The sequence below is a fragment of the Eumetopias jubatus genome, unplaced genomic scaffold, assembly GCF_037043125.1.
Source record: "Eumetopias jubatus isolate StellerSeaLion01/CBP00866 unplaced genomic scaffold, mEumJub1_p1.0 scaffold_1, whole genome shotgun sequence".
NCBI classification, from domain to species: domain Eukaryota; kingdom Metazoa; phylum Chordata; class Mammalia; order Carnivora; family Otariidae; genus Eumetopias; species Eumetopias jubatus.
Genome location: NW_028274807.1, coordinates 119,913,433 through 119,927,847, shown reverse-complemented (window position 1 = coordinate 119,927,847; position 14,415 = coordinate 119,913,433). Strand labels below are relative to the sequence as shown.

General features: G+C 49.1%; 1 protein-coding gene across 1 annotated transcript in view; it reads left to right on the top strand.

Annotated features, from left to right (window-relative positions):
* The window catches only part of CLSTN2 (calsyntenin 2), a 383,732-nt gene extending 378,070 nt beyond the window's left edge, over positions 1-5,662 (top strand). The window contains exons 13-17 of the mRNA XM_028099076.2: positions 1,657-1,827; positions 2,264-2,409; positions 2,521-2,644; positions 3,358-3,542; positions 5,459-5,662. Coding sequence (XP_027954877.1) covers positions 1,657-1,827; positions 2,264-2,409; positions 2,521-2,644; positions 3,358-3,542; positions 5,459-5,662 — 830 coding nt within the window. The remainder of the gene's footprint in view (positions 1-1,656; positions 1,828-2,263; positions 2,410-2,520; positions 2,645-3,357; positions 3,543-5,458) is intronic.
* Positions 5,663-14,415: the final 8,753 nt, after the last annotated feature.

Here is a 14,415-nt window from a genome sequence, read left to right as displayed (position 1 = left end):
CCCCAGCCTACTGCTGGGGCCAGTTTGGTATGCATGGTTATCTTTCCGTCTCCCCAGGGCAGGAATCACTTTGGTGCTGGTCCCTTTCAGGGCAGCTTGCACAGTGCCAGGTTTGTGGCACCACCTTGGGCTCTGACCAAGGTCACATTGGAGGGGGCTGATCAGCAGGAGAACCTGGTGCAGGGCACTCAGTTTTAGGAAGGTGTGTGCAGGTGTGCTGTGGGAGGGAATGCGGAGTGCAGGCCGGGCTGAAGGGGGCATGTCTGCAGGAGAACCTGGGGATCATTTCACTGTTAGCAAGTTAGATAGCACATGTTGGCACTGTGCTGCTTCCCTCAGGTGTCTGTGTATCTCGGCTGGGGAGCAGGGGAGGGAAATGGTGCCACATGCCCCTTTGTTCCTGGAACTTTCAGCACATGCTCTGAGATTAGTAAACCTCCCTCCCATATACCCCAGGCATTTTTCAAACTGCTGCTTCTATGCTGTATCTCCACAGGCTGTTTGTTGTGCTGTCTCTATAAGGGCAGGCACTGAGTTTCCTCTCACCTCCCACCTCTCCCAGAGCCAAGCCCACGGATTTTTTTAACGTTCCAGGTGTTAAGCACTTCTGCTTGTAACAAATCATGAAATTATGCCCGGCTGGTTTTCAAGGCCAAATATTATAGGAATTTGTCTTCCCTGTGCCTGGGGTGTTTGGTCGCCTGTGTGTTTCCCCTTTCTATGTCTGTGGCATCCCTCCTTCCTGCAGACCCATTTAGCTCCGGACTATGTCTCTGCCCTTCCTACCCTCTTTCATGTGGCCTCTTCCCTACATTTAATTGTGGAGTTGGTTCTGCCAGTCTTCAGGTTGTTTTCGATTTACACCGATGTCATATTGTCTAGGTATATCAGTGGGATAAGGTAAACTAGGGTCCTCCTACTCTGCCATCTTCCCCAGAAGTCCCAATCACTTTTAAGTTAGGACTGCCAACGTGTCCAGCATTCAAATACTCAAACATCCCTTTGGAAAATTTGGGGTCACAAAATCAGGCCAGGATTGCCAAACTGACCAAAAGATTGCCAATTAACCAGTTTACTTAATCATTTTATTATGCTCCAAAATAATTATAATAATTATAAATATAATAATACAATATGCTCCAGTGAGCCCCTGGGTTAGACACTGAGGAGTTGGTCATATTACAAAAAAAAAAAAAAAAAAGTGCTGCTGCCCTTGAAAAACTCAGGGTCTGCCAGGGGTGACAAAACCAGGACAGCATGGTAGAAGGGAACTTCTATCTGGCCCCAAATGAGAACTATTACTTATTGAGCAACTACTAGGTGCCAGACACTGTCTTCATTCCTCTCAAGACCCTCGCCCTCTTTACAGATGAGGGAATTGAGAGGTAGTTTCTCTAACACTGTAAGTGTCTTAGTAGCTGGTATTCAAATTCACATCTTTTGACTATTCATGCTCTTCACACAAATCCATGCCACCCAACCTCAGGGCATGCTTGGGCATTCGTCTGAGCCATGGCGGTGGTGGTTGGGATGGCACAGCCTCTTCTCCTGACCCAGCCTGACCCTGGCATGCAGTCACAGAGGAGGAAGAGGACACACAAACCTGCTATCTGAGCTGTCCTCATGCCTGTGTTTTCCATGGCTGTCTTCCCTCAGCCCCCAAATCAGCAGTCTTAGAAGAAATGCTTCACAACTTAGATTTCTGTGACATTTTGGTGCTTGGAGGGGACCTGGACCCAAGACAGGAATGCCTGGAGCTCAACCACAGCGAGCTCCATCAGCGACACCTGGATGCCACCAATTCCACAGCAGGCTACTCTATCTATGGTAAGACCACACTCAGCCCCTTAACCATGCTCTCCTCTCATCACACTCATGCTGGAGTCATGAGTGTGACGGTGCTCTGTCACCTGTGGAGTCAGGTAGGGACCTTTGACCTCAGAGCACGGACTCCTAGCCCCTCCTTCAGTGAGCTACTCCAGCATCTTGAGGACCTCTTCTGTAGAAAGTAGGTGGATGCTTTCTCTTACAATATTTGACCTCAGCAAATACTACAGCAGCATTTGACAGGCTGAGGCCATTCTGTTCAGAGTCTAATATATCTGGAAATCCTTTGGGTCAGTCCAATTGGCTCCTTAGAATTCCTATATCCATGCATTATCTTCCCCTAAACATCTCAAGCTCTTACCCTGGACAAATTCAGGAGAACACAAGTCCCAGAAGCCACATCCTATATCCCCCATCTTCTACCTTCTTATGACAGGTGTGGGCTCCATGAGTCGCTATGAGCAGGTGCTGCATCACATCCGCTACCGCAACTGGCATCCAGGTTCCCTCGAGACCCGGCGGTTCAGAATCAAGTGCTCAGAACTCAATGGACGTTATACCAGCAATGAGTTCAACCTGGAGGTGAGTGGGTCCTTCCATCATTAGGGAATTTCAGAGTTACCCACTCGTTCCTCATTCATTTGGGTCCACCTGCCACTCCTGGTCAGCAGCACCTCTCCCTGCTCTTCCTAGGTCAGCGTCCTCCGTGAGGCCAGAGTCTCAGACAAGGAGCATGTCAACCACCTTATTGTGCAGCCTCCCTTCCTGCAGTCTGTCCACCACCCTGAGTCCCAGGGTAGCATCCAGCGCAGTTCAGGTAGGTGGCCTGGGAGGAAGGACCTTAGGATATCAGGCGGTCACTGTGATTTAAGACCATCCACTAACAGGTATGGTACAGCAGCCACAGGTGCCCAGAACTGAAGGAGGGACCCAGGAATGGGAAAGCTGTGGGCCCTGCCTCTGAGGTACTCACAGCCTCAGTAAGGGGCCAGTCAGGGAAAGAAGTTACGATACATCATAACAGAGGTTAGTACAGAGTGCTAGGGTAAAACCTTCCAAGTCCTGTGAGGCCTAACTCAGAGCCACATCCTGTGCGAAGCTTTCCCTGAGCCCCTTCAAATGTGCCCGCTCGCTCTCTCTCTCTCACACACACACACACACACGTGCACACCATATTGCAGTCTCCCACCCTTCAATTCTAGTCTTGCCATTTGTATTACTGTCTGGTGGGCGCTGTGTCTGTCCCTATGAAATTCTGGTGCCTGGCTCTCAGTGGAAGCTGCCCCAGAATTTGAGGGGAAAGCAAAAGATAGAACATACATTCACCATTTGATTTATTCCTCACAAGTACCCATTACAGAGATGAAGAAAATGAAGCCCAGACAGGGTGAGGTGCTGGCCCAGAGTTCTACAGCTGAGAAATGGTAGGGCCGATTGTAACCTACACATGGATGTTTCATTCACACTCCATCCCAAGACTGAGCTAGTCCTTCTGTTCGCCACGTCATGTGGATTCCTTCCTTGTTCCAGTGGTCCCAAGCATCGCCACAGTGGTCATCATCATCTCCGTGTGCATGCTGGTATTTGTCGTGGCCATGGGCGTGTACCGGGTCCGGATCGCCCACCAGCACTTCACCCAGGAGGCGGAGGCTGCCAAGGAGGCTGAAATGGATTGGGACGACTCTGCGCTCACTATCACAGTCAACCCCATGGAGGTGATCCTCATGCAGGGGCTGGGATCTTGGGGCAGGATGCTTCCCCTCCCCCAGCTCCATCTTCCCTGTGCTGGAAGCCCTGCCCCAACTAGCCCAGCCCCACTGACTCTTGCCTTCTCTGAGCACCTTCAGCCCACTCAACCTGCATGGACCATACTTTCCCACCAGCTGCATTCACTGATTAAAAATGTGAATTGCTCTCACCCTACAAACAGAACCAGACATTTCTTAAGGCAAGCAGCCATGTGGTGTCTATCCCTTGCCTCCCCCATAGTGTTTAACACAGAGCTAACATTTAAAGACTCAGTATTGAATTTTTCGATTAACAGTGTAAAATAGATGGCTTTGCTCCATGCTGCCTGCAGAGCTCACTTAAAGGCTCAGAATAGGTTAAAACAAAATCACAACAGCAATGCCTGCCATTCACTGAGCCCCCATCATGTCAGACACTGCACAGGGTGCTCTTTATACACCACCCCATTTAATCTTCCCAACGCCCTGTGAAATAGAGGTTCTCATCCTTACTTCTCAAGGTGGGAACCAAATCAGAGAAGAAAGTCAAAGTGCTCAAACTTATATAGCTAGAAATGGCAGTGCCAATATTCAAGTCAAGGTTGCTGGATCCTAAAGTCATCTCATTTCAGTTAGCCAGCAACCTCCAGCACCCACCCATGAGGGTCTAAGGCCCCAGCTCTGGACATACGAATATCAAAGTGCCCTTTGGGCTGCCCATGGTTTCCTCGGTGGTGGTAGGGGCAGGAGTAGAAAAGCAGAGGAAAATCAGGAGGAGCCACTGAGGAATGAAGATTCTCCCAGCGTGGTCCCCCTGAGTTGGCCTCACGCTCCGGTATCCTAGCCAGCGTGCCAAAGTAGCTCAGCTTCTCCTAGCATAGGGTGAAGGTATGGTGCTAAGCGTGCCACTGTGGGGACACCGGCATTTCCACCCTCAGAAAGCTGAGCCTCAGCTGTGGGAAACAAGGCCCCCCCCATGCCTGGAGCAGTCTGGGTACTGGGCACAAGTGTTCTTACCGAGGGCTAACATGCTGATGCCAGTGGTCAGTGAAGCAGGAGTAGGGAGAGCCATCAAGGCTGGAGTATTCAAGAAAGATTTCCTAGAGGAGGCTAGCCTAAGGGAGGCCTTGAAGAATGGGTTAGGATGGAAGGGAGGGGTGGCAGGCAACGTAAAAAAGAAGGCACTCCAGGGAGGGGATGCAACCATGCAAGGGCATCCAACTTTTATGGCTGTTTCATCAACTCAAAACATAAATCCAGAACTAAGATTTTGCTAGAATCACCAAAAAGCTGGCTGGGGGTGGGGGTGGGGCAGAAATGGAACTGGACAAGAGTGGGGTTGAGTGTGAGGACACAAGTCTCAGCCGGTGAGGGGAGGCATGGAAAATGAGGGCTATGAACGAACTTTCCTTCCCGAAGGGATATTTCTGAGGAGCAGCACACCTGAGTCTTGGCTTAGAAGACCTTCTGCTCCCAGAGACTGATGTCACCTGGGAACGGGCTGTATGCTTCTCAGTGAGAGAATAGCATTCGAGCTAACACTGAAGATGTGGAAAGCTCCATAGAGACAGGCTCCAGAAATGCCAGAAAGTAAACCTTGGCCTGAAAGGCTTCCAAAGAAGGGAAGGACTGGCTTTGATGTCTTATGTTTAAAACCCACCATTTACCTTGAGTCCAGGTCTGGGAATTTGCTATTTCTTCTTGGTCCTTAGCCCTTGGATTTGCCTTTCACCAGAGGACCTCCTGTCCAGGAGGCCTGTCCCTAGGGGCCATGGGTTTAGCAGGAAGGGAAAGGCATTGAAGGGGCCCAAAATGTTCCCTTAGTGGAGGGAGAAACATGTAAGTTCCAGAGTGGTTTTTGCTCAGCCCCTGATGAGCATGTCCCTTCTCTCCCCGACATCCAGAAACATGAAGAACCAGGGCATGGGGAAGAGGAGACTGAGGAAGAGGAAGAGGAAGAAGTAGAGGAAGACGTGAGCTCCAGCAGCAGTGAGTCAGAGGACAGCGAAGAGGAAGAGGAGGAGGAAGGGGTCGGCAGGGGCAGGCACGGGCAGAGCGGAGCCAGGCACACCCAGCTGGAGTGGGATGACTCGGCCCTGCCCTACTAGCACCCCGCTGCCTGCGCCCACTCACGCGGCCCTTTTGTAAGCCCCACCCGATGTATGCCCGAGTCTATCACGTGTCACCTCTGATTCCTATGACAGGTCTGGGCAGGCCTTCTCCAGCCTCCTGAAAGCCACCCTTTATGCCTTGGGCACTCCCTGTGTCCCAGCCCTGGGGAGGGTCCAAGACTCCCAGGGTCGTCATTAGTGGGGACTTCCAGGGGGACTTTGTCCTGTAGCCCCCCATGTCTGCCCTGGGCTCTCCCAGCATCCTGTCAGCCAGTCTGCAGAGTTCTGCCTGTGCTCTTCTCTACAGGGGAGAAAGTCAGCCTTTATATCACTCACCTCCCCCGGACTCCCTGTGCCCAGGGCCCTTGGGTTCCAGCTCACTGTGCGTGCACCTGCCCCCGTCTCCTCTTTCACACAGACCAGCAGGTTCTCCTTCCCTGACTCTTCAGGTGGCTTCACACGGGCAAGGTGGTCAGACTTCACACACAAGAGGTCTCCATTCTTAAAGGAAAGTCCTTGTTGAGGCAGAATTAATGTATAGGGAAAGGTTCACATGGACGCACGCACACGCACACATACGCTCTCCCCAGTTCGGAGAGCCTTTCCCTTTGTCCTTTCTGATGCCACACAAACTTAGATGAAAAGTCCAAAACCAAGAAGAGGTCCTTGGCCACAGCAGGGTCTGGTCCCCAGCCAAAGCTCTCTGTCAGCCTGCCTTGGCTGCCCTGCTGGGGGCTGCCACCACACATCACAGGAACCAGGAAGCACTCCACAGAGGCACCGCCCCAGGCGACAGCGTGACAAGCCTGCAGCCAGGGATCAGAAGGAAAGGCTGATAGGATGAGCAGCTGGGCATCACGGCAGGCACAGATCTGGGGGACGGGGGTGGTGGGGGTCTCCCCAGAGGGCAGCCAGAGGTTGACAAGGCTTTCAGCATCTAGTCTTAGGGTCCCTCATCACCAGTTTCACACTGTTTTACCTCTTGAGAAAATGCATCCCTCTCAGATGTGTTAGTGTGAACTGTGAATGTGCCGAATCTAAAATGAAAGTTTGGAGATTTGAATGCTGGGAATTAGGAGCATATCTGTGATTGGAACAGCTGCTGCTTTATTCTTCTCATAAAAGGAGCAACGCTTTGGGTGGGGGGCAAATATATCTGAAAACCTAATTTCTTGTTTTAATAAGAAAATCTTTTCCAACTCCACCCTAACATGGATACCTCGTGAGAAGGGTTGCTATGGTAACTTGTGTGCGCTCTTTTGTGACCAAGAGAAGAGCAGGCAAAAACAGGGCCATTCTAGGACTTCCACAAGGCTCTGAGACCGTCTTTGTTTCGAATGTCTCTGGCTTTGTCCTCCGTCTGTACGATCTGTCCCTTCCTCCCGCCCTCCCCCAGCCCAGCCCATACTGGCAGAGGCACAGAGCTGGCCCCTAGTCACGGTGGCATTCAAGTTCAAAAGCAAGTTGAGAATCTGTTCATTCTACTCACCATGTCACCAAAACAGAGCTTAAAGGGGGGGGGGGGCGGTCCATCATCAATGTCCTCTAGTTTGACCTCCATCCATGAGCAGCCCCTGCAACCTTCTGATTCAAGCAAACTACCTGATGCAGCTTTTTCCACCACTGATAGTGGTTCTTGCATATCTGTTTCCCTCCTTTGAGCCTCACCATAATTCAGTCAGAGAATTGGGACATCTATTGTCAGGCATATTTTGAGTAAACTGAGGTTCGGAGCTTCAGCACCTTGCTCAGAGTCATTTAGAGCCAGAGACAAGACCAGACTCCCCACCTTCCACTCTTGGTCCAGTGCCCACCCACCCCACTTCTATTTATATTCATATATATACAGCTCGCAGGCACTTCTGAGGACCTACTATGTGCTAAGCACTCAACCAGCAGCCCTACAAAATGCTAAAGCTGAGGAAGAGGAGCGCCTCCCCTCCAAGGATATAATCATTGCAGAGGGGTACCCAACAGGCATAGAAATTATACGAAACAGACCCAGAGCAGGGAGAGAAGTCACGGGAGGAAGAGGCACACAATCACAAACTCAATCAGTGCTCTAATTTTTCGGAAAAATGCAGGCAGAAGTTCGGGATTTTATATTCATTGAATGGAAACAGACACTTCTGTGAATTCTCCCAACCAAAATGCCCTTTTTCTATCAGGCTGTGTCTGCACATCTACAAGGAGAAAATCTCTAACACTGCTTAGAGGAGTCTTAAACACTCCTACCATACGTTCAAGGAAAGCAGCCTTCCCATTTGCCAAGGGAAAGTAGAGTCCCACCACTCCCTTCGTTAAATAAAAGAAGATTCTCCAGTTGGGCACTTAGGAGCTAACAGAATTCTCCCAAAATTATGGCAGTATAACCAAATTTATGGTTCAAAACCCTTTTTTTTGTTATAAGAAATTTTTTTAATGTTTCAAGTTTCTAAATTCTAGTAAATTAACATAGAGTGTAATATTAGTTTCAGGAGAATTCAGTGATTCATCACTTACATACGACACCCAGTGCTCATCACAACCAGTTCTTTTTCAACTGAATTTCCATTTAAAATTATAGGTCTGGTTTTCATGAGAGCACCTTGCAGAGTCCTTTTGGTTTGGTTGGGGTGGGAAGGGCTTCCTCATGCCCTCTGGCCAACTCCAATGCTGCATCACTTACTCATGGTTGAGTGGGCTATTTGGAGCATAATTTGGGGAGGGTATTGAGGGATCAGGTAAAAGTGGCACTTGGCTAAGGACACAGGGTTGAATCATTAGTGACTAGATTGATGTAGAGAAATAATGGAAACAAGTCAGGACCCTCTCCATCAACTCCTGTTGTGCGAAGCCAGACTGCATGTCAGCTCCAAAAATGAGGCATAATAATACTGCTGGGTCAGTGGGCATTTATCATGTTCCCAATACCCTACTCAACAAGAAGGAGTGGTTATATAAAAGTAGAAGAAGCTTCAGGGACTATTCAGGTGAGTGGCGAGTAATGTAACTTGCCCTCCACCAGATATTCTAATGATGAGCGAAAAAGGTCATTAATTAGCCCAGCATTTTTCCAGGTTCCATATGCTGGTATCTGGGAACCAGAACTCCCAGATGGCCCAGACACCGTGTGGCCTCTCATCCAGAAGCAGCAGATGCAGGCTCATACCCCAGAGGAACAGCTGGCCACAGGCCAGACCATTGCTTATCTTGCCAAGAAGATGACCAGATTCTGCTCTCTGGAGCTGGAAAATAGATAGGCTGAAACCTCTCAAGTGATTCGGGTGACAGGGAGGAAGAGGAAGACAAGGTTGAAATGGAAAAGGCCAGTATAGAATGAGCTGCCCAATGGAGTAAAGCAATCAACTTGTTGGTCACCTGTCTTAAAGAATACCAAAAGTATATTCGAGTAGGTTAATCAAATGCTTTAAATCTGACCAAGGCCCAAATTTATGTAGATAACAAAAATGTAATTTGAGTCGGATCTTATTTCATTACCACTTTCTTAAATGTTCTCAATCATCCTATTGAGCAGGGTTTAGACCACACCTCTCTGCAGGTAGCAAGAGCTGCACCTTGTGGACACAGACCCTCCAGGGAGAGGGCTCCTGGTGGGAAGCAATGTCTTCCATGCCTGTACATACAGCAGATGTCAGCAAACTTTATCTATAAAGAGACAGATAGTAAATATTTGGGGCTTTGCAGGCCATATGGTCTCTGTTGCAAGTATTCAAATCTGCTACTGTAGCATGAAACAAACCACAGACAATACATAAATGAATGGATATGGCTATGTTCCAAAAAAAAATTATGAATACTAAAAAAGAAAATTCGTATTATTTTCACATCATGAAATTTTATGACTTGCTGATTTTTACTTTTTGACCATTTAAAAAATTAAAAAACTCCTCTGAGCCCATGGGCCATACAAAACCCAGCAGCCTGCCAGATTTGGCCTGTAGGTCATAGTATAAACACCCCTACCATACGTTCAAGGAAAGCAGCCTTCCCATTTACCAAGGGAAAGGAGATCGCTATCTTAGACCCTTCCTTCAACTACCCAGGGGTCTTTACCTCCAAAATGAACAACAACTCCATAGCCCTTAGTTAGGCTCTTTTAAATGTCCATGTCCCAGCGAGAAAATGACAACAAAAAACACCTGTTACTGGTCAAATTGACTTGAACACACAGGCAAGCACTCATGCAGAATGCCAAGCCCTGGGTACAGGAACTGTGACCACTGAGCGCTAACCCGCTGGAGCTCAGGGCCAACTCCCAGGCACAGAGCCTTCCCAGCACAACTCAGCCCACAATGATTTCTAAGCGGGGGTGTTCATCATCTGACTGATTTCCATTTCAGCCCTGTTCATGCCATTGCTCTAAAAATGATCCCAAAGACTTTTGACTGTTTGAATCAATAGCAACATAATCAGTAGAAAGCCCTACCCAGCGCATTTCAAAATTAGCAGTCTTCATGGCTCTATGATTCAATATTAGCAAGAGGAAAAGAGGACTTTTTCTTAACCATCCTCTCATTGAAATTAACCAAATGAGTTTTACAAAAAAAGTGAGGGAGTGAATTTAATTCTTTGAAAGAATTTACAAGTGAAAAGTAGATGATTTTCAGGTAAGATCATTCTCAGGCCTTTGGGGGATCCTCCAAGCCCCTGCAAAATACTCTGGAGAGCTACGGACGGTACAGGATCCTCTATCTGCAGCAAACTTTTATCGAGGCTGACAAGCCAAAGCCCTTGGCACAATTTAATTTTTTATGTAATCACTTTCCACTGCCCAACTGTAGGCAAAGGAAATGAACAGTGAAAGTCTTGAAGTCTACTCCAGCACCTTCATTTCCCTGCCTTTATTTTATTTTATAAATTTATTCTGTACCTACTTTATAGATCTTGTTCTAGTTTTCTTTATGGTGCCAACTACAAAGGAGAGTTGGCTCTACAAGGGCTATAGATTAGAAGTCAAACTTGACTCTATCCCAAGACAACACAAAGAGATACAAGAAGGTACCTCCACCAGCACCCCAGAAAGCAATCAAACATTCCCTGGATGCCATTAGTGAACAGATGGGATTCTGTGTTTGCAGCTACGTTCAATGTAATTCAGCAAATCCTTGCTGAGTGCCCATGGTGTGCCAGGCCCTGTGCCAGAAACGGGGGAAAGGTGGATGACTGAGGTGTGGCCCTGCCCAGGTGGGTCTTCCAGGCTCATGAGCTGTTGGCATGCTTCCTTTACGGTGTTGGAGGCTGTCTGAGAGCAGTTGGAACAGGTGCAGGCAGAAGTTTAGAGTTGAGGGAGGTGGGTAACTTGCTTTGGCAATTCTCCACCCTAAGTCAGATGGCAGGTGTCATTCTGGGAGCCCTCGAACACACTGCCAAGGTCAAAATAGGAGAGCTCTAGGGAAGCAGGCAGTGCTTCCCCTAGATGTTTCTGATTCTGCCCCAGCCCAACCCAGGTCACTTATGGATGAAAGCCAGTCACGCTGCCTACGAGGTGAGTATCACATGGCTGAAGGCTGAGATTCAGTGAGACTAGGCCAAAGGAAGTTCTTCAGTATGAAGAGCAGGCAGGCAGACCTGGAAAGTAAGCCAAGTACAGGGGCCTGCATGTGCCAAGTTCCAAAGACACGAAAAGCCTGATGTGAGGGTGCACCCCTGAGGCCTAAAGTCAGGGCTGAGGAGGGAAGAAGGGCCCTGACTTTGTAGGACCTGCTAAGGGGCCACAGGACACTGGAGAGCAGAGGTTCTTAAGGTGCATCCCTGGACCAGAGCATCACCTGGGGATAAGAGAGAAATGCAAATTCTTGGGATCCACCCAAGAGCTACTGCATCAGAAACCAGGGGTGGGGCCCAGCAGTGTATGTTTTAAGGCTCTCTGATCCTGATGCACTCTAAAGGTTTGGAAACCACTGATGTAGAGGATGAGAGTGACTTTCACTGGCCCTGGGAGGAGAGGATTAATAGGCTAAGAGAGTCCATCACTAGTGTGGAAGAGAGGGGGTCAAAGCAGAGCTCCCCGTGAACCGTCCAGGGCCCTCCAGACTCTCTCTAGTCCATACTCCCTGAAGCAGCGATTTCAAGGAACTTTGGGCCTAGTCCCAACTTCATTCCTCCCCTGGGGCAGAAGCCACCTCCTGCTGGTCTAGCCCCTTTCATCCTAGAGACAGACACAGTCCAGGGGAGGCTGTGGTGAGGCTACCCATCCCTAGGGAGGCTGCCTTCCAGATTCCCATTGATGAGCAGCCTCCTGAAGGGCCATATTTTAGGGGAAATGATTAAACTGTAGCAGTGTCCCTACATCACCAGGAGAACTGCCTACAGACAGTGGAGTGGGGCCATCTAAGGGCACCAACAGCTTTGCTGCAGTGCTGCTCCATCTGTATACGACAGGGTCACGCAGCGTCACAATCCAAACACAGAATTGGATGGAGAATAAATGGCTTTTCTTGGAAGGGCAGAAGCTCATTCTGGATGTTACTAATAGTAGAAAACAAAACCCCAAAACAAACCTGCAGCATTCTCTACAGGCAGAATCTATGTTGGCCTTCAAACCTCTAAGACCTGCAAAGGTACCAGTCTCCACCAATTCCCTTCTCCCCTGCCCCCCAGAAGCCTGAGGTCTGCCAATTATTGATTTAGGCTTTTGATTCATGGCTTAAACTTTGCAAAAGTCTACAACCTTTTGGGAGAAACTAGTTGGCACTCTATCGTCATTTACACCTACCTGTGGTGCAGAATCTGTCCTCACGTAAAGGTTGCTGGGAGTCAGAGACTGGGGCGCTGGGCCTTAGGGTGGAAGGATGGAGGGGCTGGAAGGGAGTGGGAGTGGAAGGGAGTGGGCTGGAAGGGAACCCAGACACATGGCCTTGGAGAGCTCAGGAGAGGAGCTGCTACCTCTGGACCATGGAGGTGATACATCTCCAAGAGCCCGGGACCCATCCCATGAGAACTGTCCGTTGAATGAAATGGAACCACAGTGCTCAAGCACCCACTGGGGACCCTGACCAGGCCCCAGAAAACATGGCTGTGTGAGGCTGATGGCCCCTCAGCTCCTGCCGCCTCCGCTGTCACAGGCTCCCTCGTCAAGGCAAGAGTCACTCACCTATCCCAGCGCCGTGGGTGACTAGTACAGCACCTGGCCCACAGTACGCGCTTGATAAATGGTGAATTAAACAGAATACCAGAGATCACCTGACCTCAGCAAATGGACAGGATGTGAAAAATTAAGATGCTTCAAAAAAAAAAAAAAAAAAGAAGACTCCACCATCATTTCTCTTGGTATATAGGTCGGGATCCTTCATAAAATCAGAGTGAGGAGGAGTGGAAGTACATAGAGGGGCAGAAGAACAGGAATGGGGTTGTTGGACAGTGGCCCCTTCCTATCTATAACAGTAAAAGGTGCCCCTAAGCACGGAGCAGTTGGAGGGGCCTTGATAAGCCCACCTGCTCCATCCTCTAGGTCCTGAGAGGGGGTCCTAATCTGTTAATGACCCTAGTCCTGTGGTGCTCTGCAGCCCCTTTTACCAGATTCGCTGCAGAGATCTGTCAAGGTGAAGCTCAACCCCCAACAGACATAGGAAAAGAGAACAACAGACGTGAGAAGAGCCAAAACGCAGACGGTGTATATTAATCCCAGGCGAAAGAAATGTGCCAGCTTTAACATTTGTTCACTTTTATCTTGAAATGAAAATGCATGTCTGCTGCCCAGACCCTTTTCTGAGCATTTCAGAACAGAAATGGGACACACACACTCACTCATCGTAGGGGTTCTTTCCCCAGCAGAAAGAGCTATCAGAGAAAGAAGCCCACAGGTTGTGTCTATGTGCAGGAGCAGATAACCAACCACAGGTCCCAGCTAGAGTCCAGCCCTGTGAAAAAGGGAGGGGAAGGGCCAGGAGACAGCTGTCCTTAGGAAGGGTTCGTTAGGGCCTCTGTGACAAAGGGCTCCACTTGGGCCTGCGGATCAGAGAGAGGAGTACGATGTGCACACCCCTGCAGACAAAAGTCCGTGCATCCTGGGCAATGTGGAACACACCCCCTAGCTCCTCCCTCCACTGCAAAGGAGCAGCCAATGTGTAAGATTCTTAGAAGAGGCCACGTACATCTTCACTTGTACACTTCAAATGGTGGAAATAAGGCAAATGCTGTTCGGAGATTAGGAGGTTAGACTTGATACCCAGGGCTGATCACTCAAAAGGCAAAGAGAGAGAGATTGAGGGGAAAGCGGACTCAGAGTTAGAGAGGGAACAGGCGAGGCTGGGCGAAGAGTAACAGAACAGAAACGTGCTCACCGAGGAAGCCAGAGCATTGCTCTGAACTGAGAGCTCTATGCAAGTTTCAGCAAACTATGGGGAAGCCTGGCCCTGTGACCCAGGGGCAGTCAAATCCACACCTCCAGACTCAGCCCTGTTCGAAGGTGGTTTCATTCTTAATTGAACCAGTCGTGATGGATCAATCCACCTGATCGCTTCCGGCCTGACCTTGGTGGCGTCCAAAAAAAGGTGTTGGTGCCCTGAGCTGGACAGCTTGGAAGGAAGTTGAAGAAAACCAGCTGGTGAATAAGAAAAGAGACTGCATGTAGAAGTTGGTTGTTTTCAAAGAAATCTGTAGGTATTAGAGTCAGGTGTGTTACGTTATTGGCATGGGCATTATAAATGTCAGGGAGGGAAGATTCAGAATGACTTGGTGGGGCACTCGTTTGGAAAATTAGTTTATGTGTTAAATAGAAGTCATCAAGGACAAACAGGCAAAGGACA